Genomic DNA, 14,222 nt, shown 5'->3' on the forward strand with positions numbered 1-14,222 from the left:
GCTTCCTGGGCTGAGAAGGCGGAGGTGCCCATTAACATCATATGTAAGGCGGCAACTTGGTCATCTCCCTCTACATATATATATATATATATATATATATATATATATATATATATATATATATATATATATATATATATATATATATATATATATATATATATATATATATATATATATATATATATATATCGTCTTATCCCGTCTGTCTGTCCAGGAAATCCCGCGTCGCTCATTGGTCCGGCAGCGGCCAATCAGCGACGCGGGATTTCAGAAAAAAGATGGCGGCCTTTAGCGGCTCTTCTGTGGGATAGAGCTCAGCGGCGATGCAGCCGGGAGATGACCGGCGCGAGGCGCTCATCTCCCGGCCGGTAGCAGCAGAAGGACCTCGACCGCCGGTGCCGCTGACCTCCATGCGGCTAGGGTGTGAAGGGAGGACCGGGGATCGGCGCTGCGGGTCGGGATACTTCTGCTGCGAGCGCCCGCTCATCTCCCGGCTTCTCGCAGCGGAAGTAGCCGCACAGGCAGCACTGGTCCTCACTAACACGATTCCGCTCCCCGGTCCTCACCAATACGATTCGCAACCAATCAGTGATCTTGGCTCAAAAGTTGAACACCGCTGTGCTGATTGGTTGCGGCCGCTGCCCGATTTGGGCGCCACATTTAAATAGCGGCCGCGACCAATCAGCGATCTTGCCGACACATTTAAACACTGCTGTGCTGATTGGTTGCGGGCAGCGTCCGTGACCAATCAGCGAGATTGGCGCCAAATTTAAACACCTCTCTGCTGATTGGTCGCAGGCGGCGGCCTCGACCTATCAGCGATTTGGGCGCCAAATTTAAACTCGCTCTCCAGTACTCAGTAACACGGTTCGCTGATTGGTCGCGCCCAGCCGGCCACGATCAATCAGCGACTGCCGCAGCACGTCCGCGAATTGGCGCCGGATTTTAAACACTCAGGCCACCGTCGGGTGATCAGCGGCGACGCAACCGAGAGATGAGCGGTGCCAGCCGCTCATCTCCTGGCTGCACGCAGCACAAGTATCCCGACCGGTGGCCTCGCTCCCCGGTCCTCCCTTCACACTTGCCGTCGGGAGATCAGCAGCACTAGCCGCTGATCTCCCGACGGTAGCCGCATGGAAGTCAGTGGCGATGCAGCTGGGAGATGACCGGCGCTAGCCGTTCATCTCCCAGCTACTCAACACCAAAATTACCCGCACATCAACGCCACTCCCCGTTCTCAGTAACACTGGTCGCTGATTGGTCGTGGGCTGCGGCCAATCAGCGATATGGGCGGCAAATTTAAACGCCGCTCTGCTGATTGGTCGCGACCGCAACTAATCAGCGGTTGTGGCGCCAAATATAAACAAGTCTCTGCTGATTGGTCGCCGGCCGCGACTAATCAGCATTATTGGCGCCAAATTTAAACCCGCTCTGCTGATTGCTCGCGGTCGCCGGCCGAGACCAATCAGCAGTATTGGCGCCAAATTTAAACCCCACTCTGCTGATTGGTCCCGGCCATGACCAATCACCATTATTGGCGCCAAATTTAGATCCCGCTCTGCTAAGTCGTGACCGCCGGCCGTGACCAATCAGCGATATAGTCGCCAAATTTAAACACCACTTTGCTGATTGGTCGTGGTTGCCGGTCGCGACCAATCAGCGATTTTGGCGCCAAATTTAAACACCGCTCTGCTGATTGCGCCCGGTCTGCCGCATACATATTCTAGAATACCCGATGCGTTAGAATCGGGCCACCATCTAGTTCTATAATAATTACCATCTTGACCTTTCCTCATCTGCTGATGTGTCTTTTGGGAGGAAGGTGTTGCAAGCGGTGATCCCTCCCTCTGGTGTCTGATCTTTCTAAATCTCTCAGGTGGTGCTTTCATGGGAGAAGGGGAAAAGATCCTAGTTACTTACCGGTAATGGCATTTTACAGAGCCCATGACAGCACCCTAGTAATTCCCTCCCTCTTATCACTTATGGTGTGCACTATTATGGGTGTTTTACAAAGAAATGTTTTTGGTGGTAGTTATGTACTAACATATATTTTTTCGGAGGCCCTCTCATGCTCTGAAACAAAACCCGATGCGGAGGAGAGGTACCGCCTTTTGTTCAGTAGGTTCCTGTCATTGGTGGGCGGATACTCTCTCAGGTGGTGCTGTCATGGGCTCTGTAAAATCCCGTTACCGGTAAGTAACTAGGAACTTTTGCTTTTGTCCTTGTCCTTGTGTTGATATGCACATGTCAGACCAAAGCACGTTCATCTCTTGGACACAGAACCCGTCTCCTTCCTGAGCGGTATGATGGATGGACATTCTCATCTTGTTTGTACTTGAGTATAATTGTTTGTACAGATGAACTAGTCACCTTCAGGTATCTTGAAATTGTATCCAAGGATGAGCCAGACTTGTGCAAGTCCAAAATTCTCTTCCTGATATCTTGGCTGATTTCTTTAGACTTTCCCATGATGCTACACAAAGAAGTAGTGTGTTTCAGGTGTGCATTAAATTACATCCACAGGTGTGTCTATAACTCAGATGTTGTGAAAAAAAAGCTATCAGAAGCTTCCAAACACATGGCAACATCATATGGGCAGTCCAGAATTGTTTAAAGGCATAGTAATCTTACTGTATATACACTTTTGACTGAGAAAAACATGCATATGTGTCTGGACCTGAAGCAGGTGCAATTACATTAGAGACATGAAGGTGGTCCATGCAATAGAAAAAAAATCCTTAATTGTTTTCTATAGTTCCCATTTCCCCCACCACACCATTCCCCACTGTGCCTTGCATCGTCACCCAGCACTGCTATTTAGTACTCTGCTACATGGTTCAGACGACCACATTTCAAGGACCCCATATGGACCACACTGCCCAGACTGACCTGAGCTTACATTCTCAGAGGCATTTATGAGACTAAGTTTAGGTCAGGAGATGTAAAGTCAGTCCAGGCATTGCTGTCTGAATCCAGCCTGACACTGGTTCATAACACTTGTTTGCCGATTATTGGGTTGTGTAAATGGGCCTTAAAGAGTTGATTGCATATATCCCGTGTGACTTTTATTTGATCTCCCACTCCCCTTTCCTGTACCTGAAGTGAGAATTGTTGTTGTCCGGTATCTGATCAAGACTAAAAACACACTGCTTCAAGAGGTTGTAAAAGCCTAAACATTTTCAGATTTTATTTCTCCTTTTGATTCTTAACTTTATTTAAAGCATTAAGGTGTTTTCCATCTGGTAACTTGAGAGCCCCATGCGGTTTTCCAGCTGGTGTCAACTCGCTAACATCGTTAAGATCATCAGTATGTCACTTGCAGGTAGCACCAGAGCGATGGCACATGTCCATTTTTTTTATACCCCATTTTTCTGTGAGACAGAAAAGGTTGGGGCCTCTGCTTTGCAGTTTGCTGTCATTATCATAGTCCTGTAACCTTATACTATTCCACCCCAGACTTCCCCAGGACTGGTTATGCCCGAGGTTGTTGGTGCCTCTAACTTTATTCTTTTTTTGGGGGGTAATTTTTTTAACTTTGCTTCTTGAATGGCTTGACTGGCTCCTAAAGTCTGCAATTTCAGCACCCTTACCACATCTAATGATGACCACACTGGTCATAGAGTTCTTCTATGACTTCAGACTATAAGTTAGGCCAATGTTCTCCTAGTTGGCATCAATGTACCCCAAGAGGTGCAACCTGTTCAGACTACTTCTAATTTACTCTCATTTGTAGGGAAAGCCCTTGTTCCCCTATTTTTGCACTATGTAGAATGGCATACATTGGCTTAAAAAGTAAGATGGCATCTCTTCATACCTGGTGCCGCTATTCAATATCACAATCATATGTGATAAAACTGCGACCTGCAAGCTTGTGTCTTATACATTCTGTAGATTACAGAATTAAGTTCTCATTATGTAGGATCTGTAATTCTACATTGCCTCCTGCACTTGATTGGGGACCTAACTTGATATTCCACCACTTTGTATGAGGAGAAGTCAGAAAATATATGGTTTCCTGTTTTCTGCTGGCAGGATACAACTCTGATATCACCTGGTCTGCTCCGGTGATGGGTGGCAAAACTTGAAATACTTAGGCTACACCAAGTTTATGGGATACTGTGCCATTTCGGTGCTAATTGAAAGTTAACTTCATCTTTTGTAGCTGTATATTTTGGCTTAACTGGATTAGAAAATAATTTCCATCTGATGGATCCATCAGAAAGTTTACTTCCAACTTTATGTAGCTGTTTTCAGACTCTACGTTATTGGTTTAGTTTCTTGCTTTACCATTTAGACTGGACCGGTGAAATTTCATAGGATAAAATCTAGCAGGAAACCTTACTTTCTGACTTCCTCTCTAATTTCGGAAGAGCTCTCGCTGTGTCCATGCTTTACCTTATTCGATACTCTGTAAGTGGTGGCAGAAAATAATTGATCTGAAGATGTACTATCCCGTATTTTCATCTTCCTGTACAAGGTATTGCCATCCATTTTAATGCGGTTAATGAAGTATCATGTTCACCTTTTATGAATTGCGTTAGTCCTGTTTCACTCACCCAGGTCAATCTAGCCTTGGTGTATCCTTTAAGATGTACTTGTATGTTTTCTTATTCGGGTCAATGTCCTTTTAACCATGAACAGTATATGGAATATGGATACTTTAGGTACTGACTCATCTCAAAAAGTTCTACAATCCCAAACCAGTACCGAATCGAAAACTGAGCAGTCTCGTGTAGATCCGTCTCTACGTCCACCCTCCTTGCCCCTCTGTTCATGATCTGCTCAGCAGCACGTCCTCTGTTGTTGGATCCTTACACTTTATTTTCATTCTTGGGTCTGTGTATTTAGGAAATGTTAATTTTTTTCCTATTTTTGTTCAAATTGTATCCAGATTTCTGTTGTGTTGACTAAAATTACTTGTTTTTCTACAGAATTGTGTGCCGTCTTTCTGCTTACCGAAGATCCTTCAGTCTTCCTCATAGCCACATTCTCAGCCATAAATATACTCCTCCTCGGGACACTCTCGTTTTTGTTCTCCTTGCCATGAACCAGCGCAGTAACATGTCGAAGCCCTTTTCTCACTCTTTAGGCAGAGACTTTATGAATGTTGGTTCCGGTCCCCAAGGCTCTCGTGGCTTGTCCGGTTCCTCCAAAAACTTGCCATCGATATTTAGTCTTGGTAATCGAGCTCCTCCACCTATGCCTTCTCAACACAGGGGAGAACCCAATCAGGCCAATAAGATCTTGGCCAGCTTTGGTCTGTCCTCTAGGGATTTGGATGAATTAAGTCGCTATCCCGAGGAGAAGATTACTCCTGAAAGTTTGCCGCAGTTAATTCAGCAGATTAAGAGGAGGAGGTCGGAAGACATGTCTATGTTAGGGTACAGAGAGAGGCTTACTCGAGAGCCTTTGAGAGGGTCTGGTGGTGACTGGGATGATGATAGACCCTTCAGAAGAGAGAGCTTTGGTGAACGCTCATCTGGCGACCACGTGGTCGATTATGACCACGGGAGCCGCTCTCGAGAGCCCACTTTTCGCGAAAGGCTGGATATAGACGACCGCTTAAGAGATCGGGAAAGGTTTAGAGAAGACAGCTTCATGTCTGACGCTCCTTTCCGTAAGCTTAGTAACGACTACGAGCACATGCGCTACAGCCAACCGCAAGAACGATCTGTCTTTGAAAAGGCAAGAGGAATGCCGTCCATTAGAAACATTGACGATTTCCACGGACTAATGCCGAAAGATTTTCCCCATATCTGTTCTCTCTGTGACATACCAATACATACTAAGAAGGTGAGTTCCTACCTCCATAGCTTATTTTGGCCATGAAACCTTGTACTTTCATAGAAGTCATGATAAATCCTACGCTTTTGGTTCACTCTGACCTTTTTAAAAACATTTAATCAGATTTTTCCACATCTCTTAGCTGAATGTATCTTCTCAAATATTCACACTTGGTCTGTATAATGCATATAATCATCTGCCAAAATCCAATTTTGTTCCACTACTCTTCCCTTAGTTTGCTTTCATGTAGCATTCCCTCTCAAAACATATCTATATTGGCCTTGTTCCTAAATATTTTAATCTTGTTGGATCCCCAATCTCTTTTGGATTTTATACTCTATTCTCATGTAGATGGTTTGGGCTGTAAAAGTCTCAGGAAAATAAAGGGTGGTATCTATGCAAATCCTTTGGTTCTTCAGCTCCCACTAACCCTTGATCAATGTAATGTGATCAGGTCAAAATCTTAATTGATGGCCTTGACGAAGAACCTCGGTGGATAACTTCTGATATCGGCCAACGGTGTGTCACATCTTCCCTCTAATTTATGTGCTAAGTAATGTCTGGTGGGTGGGTGAGCATTATTTGAAGATCCTGTTTTGAGTCCTTGCACTTGGCCATGCCTTTCGCTCTCCCCCCATTACTCCCTTAAACTTATATTATTCCTTATTTTCCGACTACAGTCTCTTGAAATCTGATACTTGACATTTAACCCAAGAATTCCTTCTCTATTCTCACTCAGTTTCTAAACATTAAAAAATGGAAGCCAACTTTTTGCCTGGACGGCAAATCTGTTTCACTACTTTCTCCAGCTTTTTTGTTTTTCTCGATGGGCACCAACAACGTGAGCTCAATAACTTTTCTTTACAGCAGATTATAGACCTCACCAAAGAATATTTTTCTAAGGGACGTCCTAGGAGTAGAGAAAAGCAAAATATTAATTTAGACTTTCTGAATTTATTACAGAACCGTATTCCTTTCACTTAGACCTGTTTCATGTGTCCATGAACGCTGACCGTGCTCGAATCGGGAAAACCCAGTCTGACCGTCGTGTCTCGACCTGACCTAGCTGCTTCATATATAGATATTACACAGTTAGCTGAGGGCAGGAGGGCTGCGTCTTCCGATCCGCGCACGATCTGTGCCTGACAAATGTTTAAAAAAAAGACGTAAACAAGAAGTATAGAAGAAATCCAGCAGGAGTGAGGACCTTATGATTAGTTCGATATTCGGCTAGTGGACAACTTGCGCCCTGACCGCTTAAGGCAAAGATCTGAGCTCAGTGATCTTTTGTCCTAATGCCGAGGGGGGTAGGTGAGCGGCTCCTGCTGCAGCTGTTTTACAGCTAAATACAGGTCCCTGAGTAGGATAGAAGAGGGGATTGGCAGAGACCCATAGAGAAGATGATGATTTTGTGGGGGTGGACTCTAGCTTCTAACAGGTAGTACGGGGATACAGTTGGACTAAATGGTGAGGTGACCAAATGTTTTTTTTCCATTTCGGTTTCATGACTGATACAGAAAGAGTGGGCCAAGTTTTGACGTCCACTCCTCCACTTAGCCTGCAGCTGCCTGATAATGGTTGACATGGAATGAGTGACACCACAGCTGTTTTCTTCCAAAGACCATGTCACACCGACCACAGGCTGAGTATTGCACTGCAGCTCCCATCAGCTTCAACTTCGCTCAGCTGCCATGCCAGACATAACTGGGCAGATGTGATGTTGCTCCTAGAAAATAAGATCCATGTTTTTCTATTCTAGACAACCCCTTTCTCGGGAGGAATAGGCAGCTTTGTCTTGATGGTATCGGACACTTGTAAAACAACATGTGGGCAATAGACTACAGAGAGGAACTTTTTAGTTTTTGCTGTCTTATACGGTTCTGTAATAAAAAGACATAACGTCTCATATCCACTTACTCGTTTTTGTAAGGGAATTATTTCGCCCGGTTTTATAATTTTTGTACTATGATACTAAATATTTCTTTTCTGTAGGGCTGGCATGAGCACGTCAACGGCCCGACTCACAGAAGGCATTGTCTGCTGCTGATCAACGTGTACGTGAAGTATTTTCATTACATTTGTGTTTTGGAATAGAATATGTATTGTCAGGTCTTTACGATTATAGATTGGACTTTTGGACCGGTCTTTTTTTTTTTTTTTTAAAACCACAAATGGCCACTAAAAATACGCTCTCCTTTCCGTAGAAATTATCTTTGTATTGGACGTATTTTTTTTTTCAATGGGGGTGTAGCTAGAAATAGCGATTCACACACAGTGACTTTAGTTTTGCTTTATTTGTGCTTTTTCTATTTTGCTTTATTTAATTTATTTTTTTTCATTTATTTCACACACTGTGCTCCACATAAGGTCTTAAAATACCTTTATGGGGCATGTTAACATATTCTTTTTATTGCTGATTTTTCCTGTAACTGGGGCTGCTATATTATCCTCCAGTTACAGGGAATTTCGGCCTCCTGGCTACATAGCAAAGCTGACTGTGTCTCCTAGGACCCAGCAGTTATTGCTCCCTCTTTACATCCTGCAATCACATCTACACTGGGTCCAGAGGAGCATAGTACTGCTTAATCTGTGTACACAAGTTCTGGTTCTGTGCGGTGTATACAGAGATGGGAAAAATACACATGATAAACCACAGATTGAGATCTCTGCAGCCAAGATCTCAATCTGCTCATGCACTGCCTCCGGCAGCCATTTTCCCGGAGCCCACCGCAGGGAAATCAATGGGAAGTGCGGGGACTCCTCTCACAGTCGTCATTTTCTGAAAGCCCAGAGCCCGCAGCCTCGCACCGACGGGTCACCCCCTCCTCCCAGCCCGGCGTCCGCAGCTTTGCCCCTCTACTGCAGCAGCGACCCTACATTTGGATTATAAGATGCACCGCCATTTTCCTCCCAAATTTGGGGAGAAAAAGTGCGTCTTATAATACGAAAAATACTGTAATTATTTTATATTAATATTGAGCAGAATTAAGTGTGCTGACTTCCCCCTATATACTGTATAAGCCCACATACTCTATATACCGTAAGAGCCTGCACACAGCCCCCCTATATACCATAAGAGCACCCTTTTAGCCTCTCTGTGTACAGGGTGAGCCCCCACGTAGCCTCTCTGTGTACAGGGTGAGCCCCCACGTAGCCTCTCTGTGTACAGGGTGAGCCCCCACGTAGCCTCTCTGTGTACGTGTATATATGTAAACATCCTATACACATATGAAGAAACAAAAAAAAAACACACCTACTCTCTCGTTTTCCCCGGTGCTCTGCTCTTCGGTGCACTGACTCTCAACACAGCAGGCGCAATGTAATGACATTGCGTTTGCTGTCTCACATTTTGATTGGTGGGAGGAGCAGTTGGCGGCTCCATCCTCCACCAGTGTATTCACCGCTGTCTGCATCTCAAGGATGTGGATAGCAGAGCCAGTGGGCGATGGACGGAAGGCTGTCGAGGGCATGATGCGGCTTGTGGGCTAATGTGTCAGACCATCGGATATCTGCCCGTGTGCCTGAATGTAACAGTCAAAGGGCCTGATGTGGCCTCAGGTTACTAAGCTCTGGTCTATGGGTAGTCCAAAAGTAGTTAAATTAGGACACTGGTAAAGGCGTTGTCCCACACAGGGACTTCCACTAATTCAGAAAATGGGGCTCTGAACTGTCCTTTGTGAATAGAATGATGGCTGCTCTATCCATTGTTTATGGGTCTATCAACGATGGCCCTTTAATAATTTCTTATTTTTTTGTTTATATTTTTTTTTCTTATGAATTTTATTTTTCATGAACTATTTATTTTTTTAAAGTATAATAAAAATAAAACTCACAAAAAACTACCTAAAAATGTAAAAAAAAATATATATATATATTATAAACATTTGACAACATTTAGACCAAATTTGTGGAATGTAATTTTTGATCTTTTCTTTTTAAATCTAGATATCCAGAGTGGAAAGGACATGGAGGACATGGAGGGTAAGTATCCACTCACCCGAGCCATTGTGATGGGTGGCAGTCAGTCTGTGTATTCGCGGCGGCCCAATCCCTCCATCTGTTAGTAATGCCTTCTGGTGGATGCTTTTGGCTTTTTTTCTAATCCTTCTGTATTTTGTTTCTGCAGCAGCTACATAGTGATAACAATATTTGTTTTGCAGTGGGGGGGAATCGGTCATGCTGCGGCAGTCTACAAATCATGCGCCAGGACTTTTGGGACCACCACCCCCGTCGCATTCAATGCTTTCAATGGGAGGTGGACCCGAAGGAAGACGAGGAAACCAAAGGGGGCACTTAGGTGAGTAAGATGTCATTATTGGCAATGACCCTTTTGATTTTGAATGAGTCCTGTACTGATCGCGGGGGGTCATTATTGTCAGTGACCCTTTTGCCAAGTCCCGTCCCCCCCCCTTTTTTCCCCCCCTTTTCACGAACGAGTTTTTAATGCATTGGGAAAGTTGCAGAAATCCACTTGCTTGACACAAACAGGTGAACGAATGAGAAATCTGCTCATGGATGTTTCGAAAAGGCTCCATCCATAGACTCCTATGGGTCACGCATGTACGAATGTTTTCTTTTTTTGTCTTGTTCACATCCTATTGTATTGGAGACCTTGGATCATTAGACTCTCTAATGAGAGGGCTTCCCATAAAAGGCTTATATAGCATTGTACGCACCAAACACGATGTGAACAGAGACTTACATTTTGGCCCAAGAGGAAAATAAAAGTAAAATGTAATGTTTGGTGTAATTGTGTATTTCAGGAATGGATGAGCACGGCCCTGGACCAAGACGTATGCAGAACAGACCGGTATGTACGTCTTCACTTACAGAGGCGGTATGACATCCCACGGGGACACGTGCACACCGATCCTGGCGGCCGTCGTGCATGTGTCATGCATTGTACCTGCCGGGCACTGGCCAATTGTCTTGGCGGCTATCCCACTCGGCGCACAGTAGCCTCTCTGCGTCCTATGTTAGAGATGGAGAATGTCGGGACGCGCTGAATGTGTCTGCATTCATTTTTCTCTGTTTCCTCCTCTTCCAGCCGATGACCGGTAGAGTTGTTCATATCATGAACTTTGAGCGAGGGAAGAATCTGAAGAACCAGCTGATGAGGCTGGTCGAGCCGTTTGGAGTCATTACCAACCATCTCATTTTAAACAAAATGAATGAGGTATGTATTAAGAGGGATGGAAAGATAAGTTACAATACTTGTATGTGTAATATATAGTATATGTGCTTACTGTATCATCTGTCATCTGCTGAATTCTCATCGTGAAAAATTTTATGGTATAATGTGTCTGCTTGCTGTATTTGTGCTCTGTTATCTGATGAATTGTATTCAATATTTACTGATATGTCTGTCCTTCCATCACTGTAGACTCTTTCTGATGGGAGATAATATACTGTGTCAGGCATAAGGTGTTAGGTCTGTGTCTTTGATCGGCTGTCCGCCCCCCTGGTGAGCTGAGCAGCTGCCAATTTATCCTATAAATCTAGATGCATCATAAGGGGTGCACGTGGTTTGGGGTGCATGCACGTGTCCTCTTCAGCAAACTGTCCTATTCGACAAGTGTCTGACAGTCATTTCAATGGCAGTCATTCATGGCAGGAGTCCGGTAACCCACACTTTGTACTCTCTTCTAACTATGTACTTTATTCCTGTTTCCATATTCCTGTGTGCTATTTTTCATCCACATTCACCGCCCGATCCCTCCTCCATCACCACTCATCCACATCTGCCCCTCTCCTTCCCTCTCCTATGTACAGCTCCCAAGCTCTTTTGAACTTCCTGAAAAATCTCACTCTATCTTATCCAAAGGTATTGCAGAAGAAACCCCGTCACTAATCCAAAAACTATCTGCTCTTTCTCTTTTTACTGCTACTACTCATTTCAGGGGATATCTCTCCTAACCCCGGACGACCCTCCGCCAACCTCAACCTCTCCCCACCTCACATGGAAACCCTGCTAATCTTATTAACAAAACCTGTACTCCATCTCCCTCCTTCAATTGTGCACTGTGGAATCCACGGTCTGTATGCAACAAGCTTTTTTTCCTGCGCAATTACTTTCTGACCAACTCTCTCAATCTGCTGGCCCTCACTGAAACCTGGATCCAGGATTCTGACACGGTCTCCTCTGCCTCTATTTCTCATGGTTGCTTGCATTTTTCCCATTCCCCGAGACCTGCAAACAGACTTGGTGGTGGAGTCGGCATACTCCTGTCCCCACAATGCTCTTTCCAGGTCATCCTCCCCCCAGTTCCATCACTCTCATTCCCTTCTTTTGAGGTCCACACCATCAGGCTCTTCCCCTCTCCCTCAGAGTAGCGGTCGTATACTGTCCCCCAAGCTCACCCACCCAGTTTCTTGACCATTTTTCTGCCTGTCTTCCGCACTTCATGTTCTCAGATTTACCAACCCTTATCCTGGGAGACTTCAACATCCCCATAAACAGCCCCACCTCCTCAGCCACATCCCAGCTTCTATCTTTAACCACTTGATCTGGTCTTTGTCCTGCTTTGTTCAATCCCCCACCTAAATAACTCCCCCCTTTCCTCTCTGATCATAACATTCTGTCCTTCACGCTCACAAATCCTCGCCCGCTCCAGCACACTCCTACCTATCACACATTCAGAAATCTACAAGCCATTAACCCTCATACACTTACAGACTCCCTTCACTCATCACTGTCTCCAAACTCCTCTGTCCTGAGCTGGCTGTAAATCATTACAATCACACTCAGAAGCACACTGCACCAAGTAGTGCCCCTGACCCTCAGAACCTCTAAACACAGAGTAAAACAGCCCTGGCTCACTTCGCAAACCCGATTTCTTCAGCGTTGCTCTAGGAGTGCCGAACGCCTATGGAGGAAAACTTGCACACTAGAAAACTTTATCCACTATAAATTTATGTTAAGAACATATAACTCTGCCCTTCACCTTGCCAAACACTTACTTCACCACCCTGATGTCACTATCCAACAACCCCAAAAACTCTTCGACACCTTTCACTCCCTCCTCAGTCATAAAGCCCAGGCCCCCATCACAGACATTAGTTCTGAGGACCTGGCCTCCTACTTCACAGAGAAAATAGAGAATATCTGTCAGGAAATCAGCTCCCAGCCACCAAGTGCCGTGACTCCCATCCCTCCCCACATTCCCTCTGGATCACTCTTCACATTTGACCCAGTCACAGAAGTCTCCAGGCTCCTCTCTTCTTCTCATCCCACTACATGTACCACTGACCCCATCCCCTCACATCTGCTCCAGTCTCTTTCTTCAGTCGTCACTACTCACCTAAAATCTTCACTCTCTCCCTCTCTTCTGGTATCTTCCCCTCCTCCTTCAAACACTCCATCATAAAAAAAAAAAAAAACTTCCTTGACCCTTCCTGCTCAAACAACTACAGACCAGTCTCCGATCTTCCCTTCATCTCTAAACTCTTGGAGCGCCTGGTCTACTCCTGCCTTACTCATTACCTCTCCACTCACTCTCTTCTAGACCCATCACAGTCTGGCTTCCGCCCCCTACATTCTACAGAAACTGCGCTCCTCAAAGTAACCAATGACCTTCTGACAGCAAAATGTAACGGTGACCACTCTCTGCTCATTCTTCTTGACCTCTCTGCAGCCTTTGACACCATTGACCACCACCTCCTACTCTCTATGCTCCACTCAATCGACATAAAGGACACTGCTCTCTCCTGGTTTTACTCCTACCTATCTGACCGCTCTTTCAGTGTATCATTCGCTGGCTCTACTTCTTTCCCCCCTTCCTCTCACTATTGGGGTTCCTCAGGGTTCAGTCCTTGGCCCTCTTCTCTCTCTTCACAGCCCATCAGCAACAGACAGACCATCAGCAAATTTGGTTTTCAGTACCATCTTTATGCTGATGACATACAGCTATACACCTCATCCCCTGACCTTACCCCCGCTGTACTACAGAACACCAGTGACTGTCTGGCCGCAGTTTCCAACATCATTTACGCTCTCTATCTGAAACTCAACCTCTCCAAAACTGAACTTCTCCCGCCGTCTACTCACCTCCCTAAATCTGACATCTCTCTCTCCGTGTGTGGCACCACAATAACGCCGAGCCAGCAGGCACATTGTCTGAGCTTTGTTTGACACCAATCTTTCCTTAACCTTCCATATACAATCTCATTCCCTCTCTTGTCGCTTGCACCTGAAGAACATCTCTAGAATCCGCCCCTTTCTCACCTTGGAAACAACAAAAACCCTGACTGTTGCCCTGATCCATTCCGCCTTGACTACTGTAACTCTCTATTAGTTGGCCCCTCCCTCTCCAGTCCATCCTTAATGCTGCAGCCAGGGTTATCTATTTGGCTAATCATTACTCAGACTCCTCCGCTCTGTGCCAGTCATTGCACTGGCTGCCCATGAATTTTAGGATCCAATTTAAACTGCTTGT

General features: G+C 45.2%; 1 protein-coding gene across 3 annotated transcripts in view; it reads left to right on the top strand.

The window, feature by feature from the left end:
• Positions 1 to 14,222, top strand: part of LOC141164590 (matrin-3-like) — a 37,102-nt gene that overhangs the window by 13,062 nt on the left and 9,818 nt on the right. The window contains exons 1-7 of one of the 3 annotated variants that reach the window (XM_073650001.1): positions 4,431 to 4,480; positions 4,935 to 5,796; positions 7,780 to 7,841; positions 9,733 to 9,768; positions 9,948 to 10,084; positions 10,551 to 10,597; positions 10,835 to 10,963. In XM_073650001.1, the coding sequence (XP_073506102.1) occupies positions 4,446 to 4,480; positions 4,935 to 5,796; positions 7,780 to 7,841; positions 9,733 to 9,768; positions 9,948 to 10,084; positions 10,551 to 10,597; positions 10,835 to 10,963 (1,308 nt within the window). In that variant the 5' untranslated portion in view covers positions 4,431 to 4,445. Of the gene's footprint in view, positions 1 to 4,430; positions 4,481 to 4,934; positions 5,797 to 7,779; positions 7,842 to 9,732; positions 9,769 to 9,946; positions 10,085 to 10,550; positions 10,598 to 10,834; positions 10,964 to 14,222 lie in introns of those variants that run through there. The other 2 variants (XM_073650002.1, XM_073650003.1) reach the window with 2 other exon arrangements.

Source organism: Phyllobates terribilis, unplaced genomic scaffold (assembly GCF_046119375.1).
Source record: "Phyllobates terribilis strain yellow unplaced genomic scaffold, ASM4611937v1 Scaffold_10__3_contigs__length_209671492, whole genome shotgun sequence".
NCBI lineage: Eukaryota > Metazoa > Chordata > Amphibia > Anura > Dendrobatidae > Phyllobates > Phyllobates terribilis.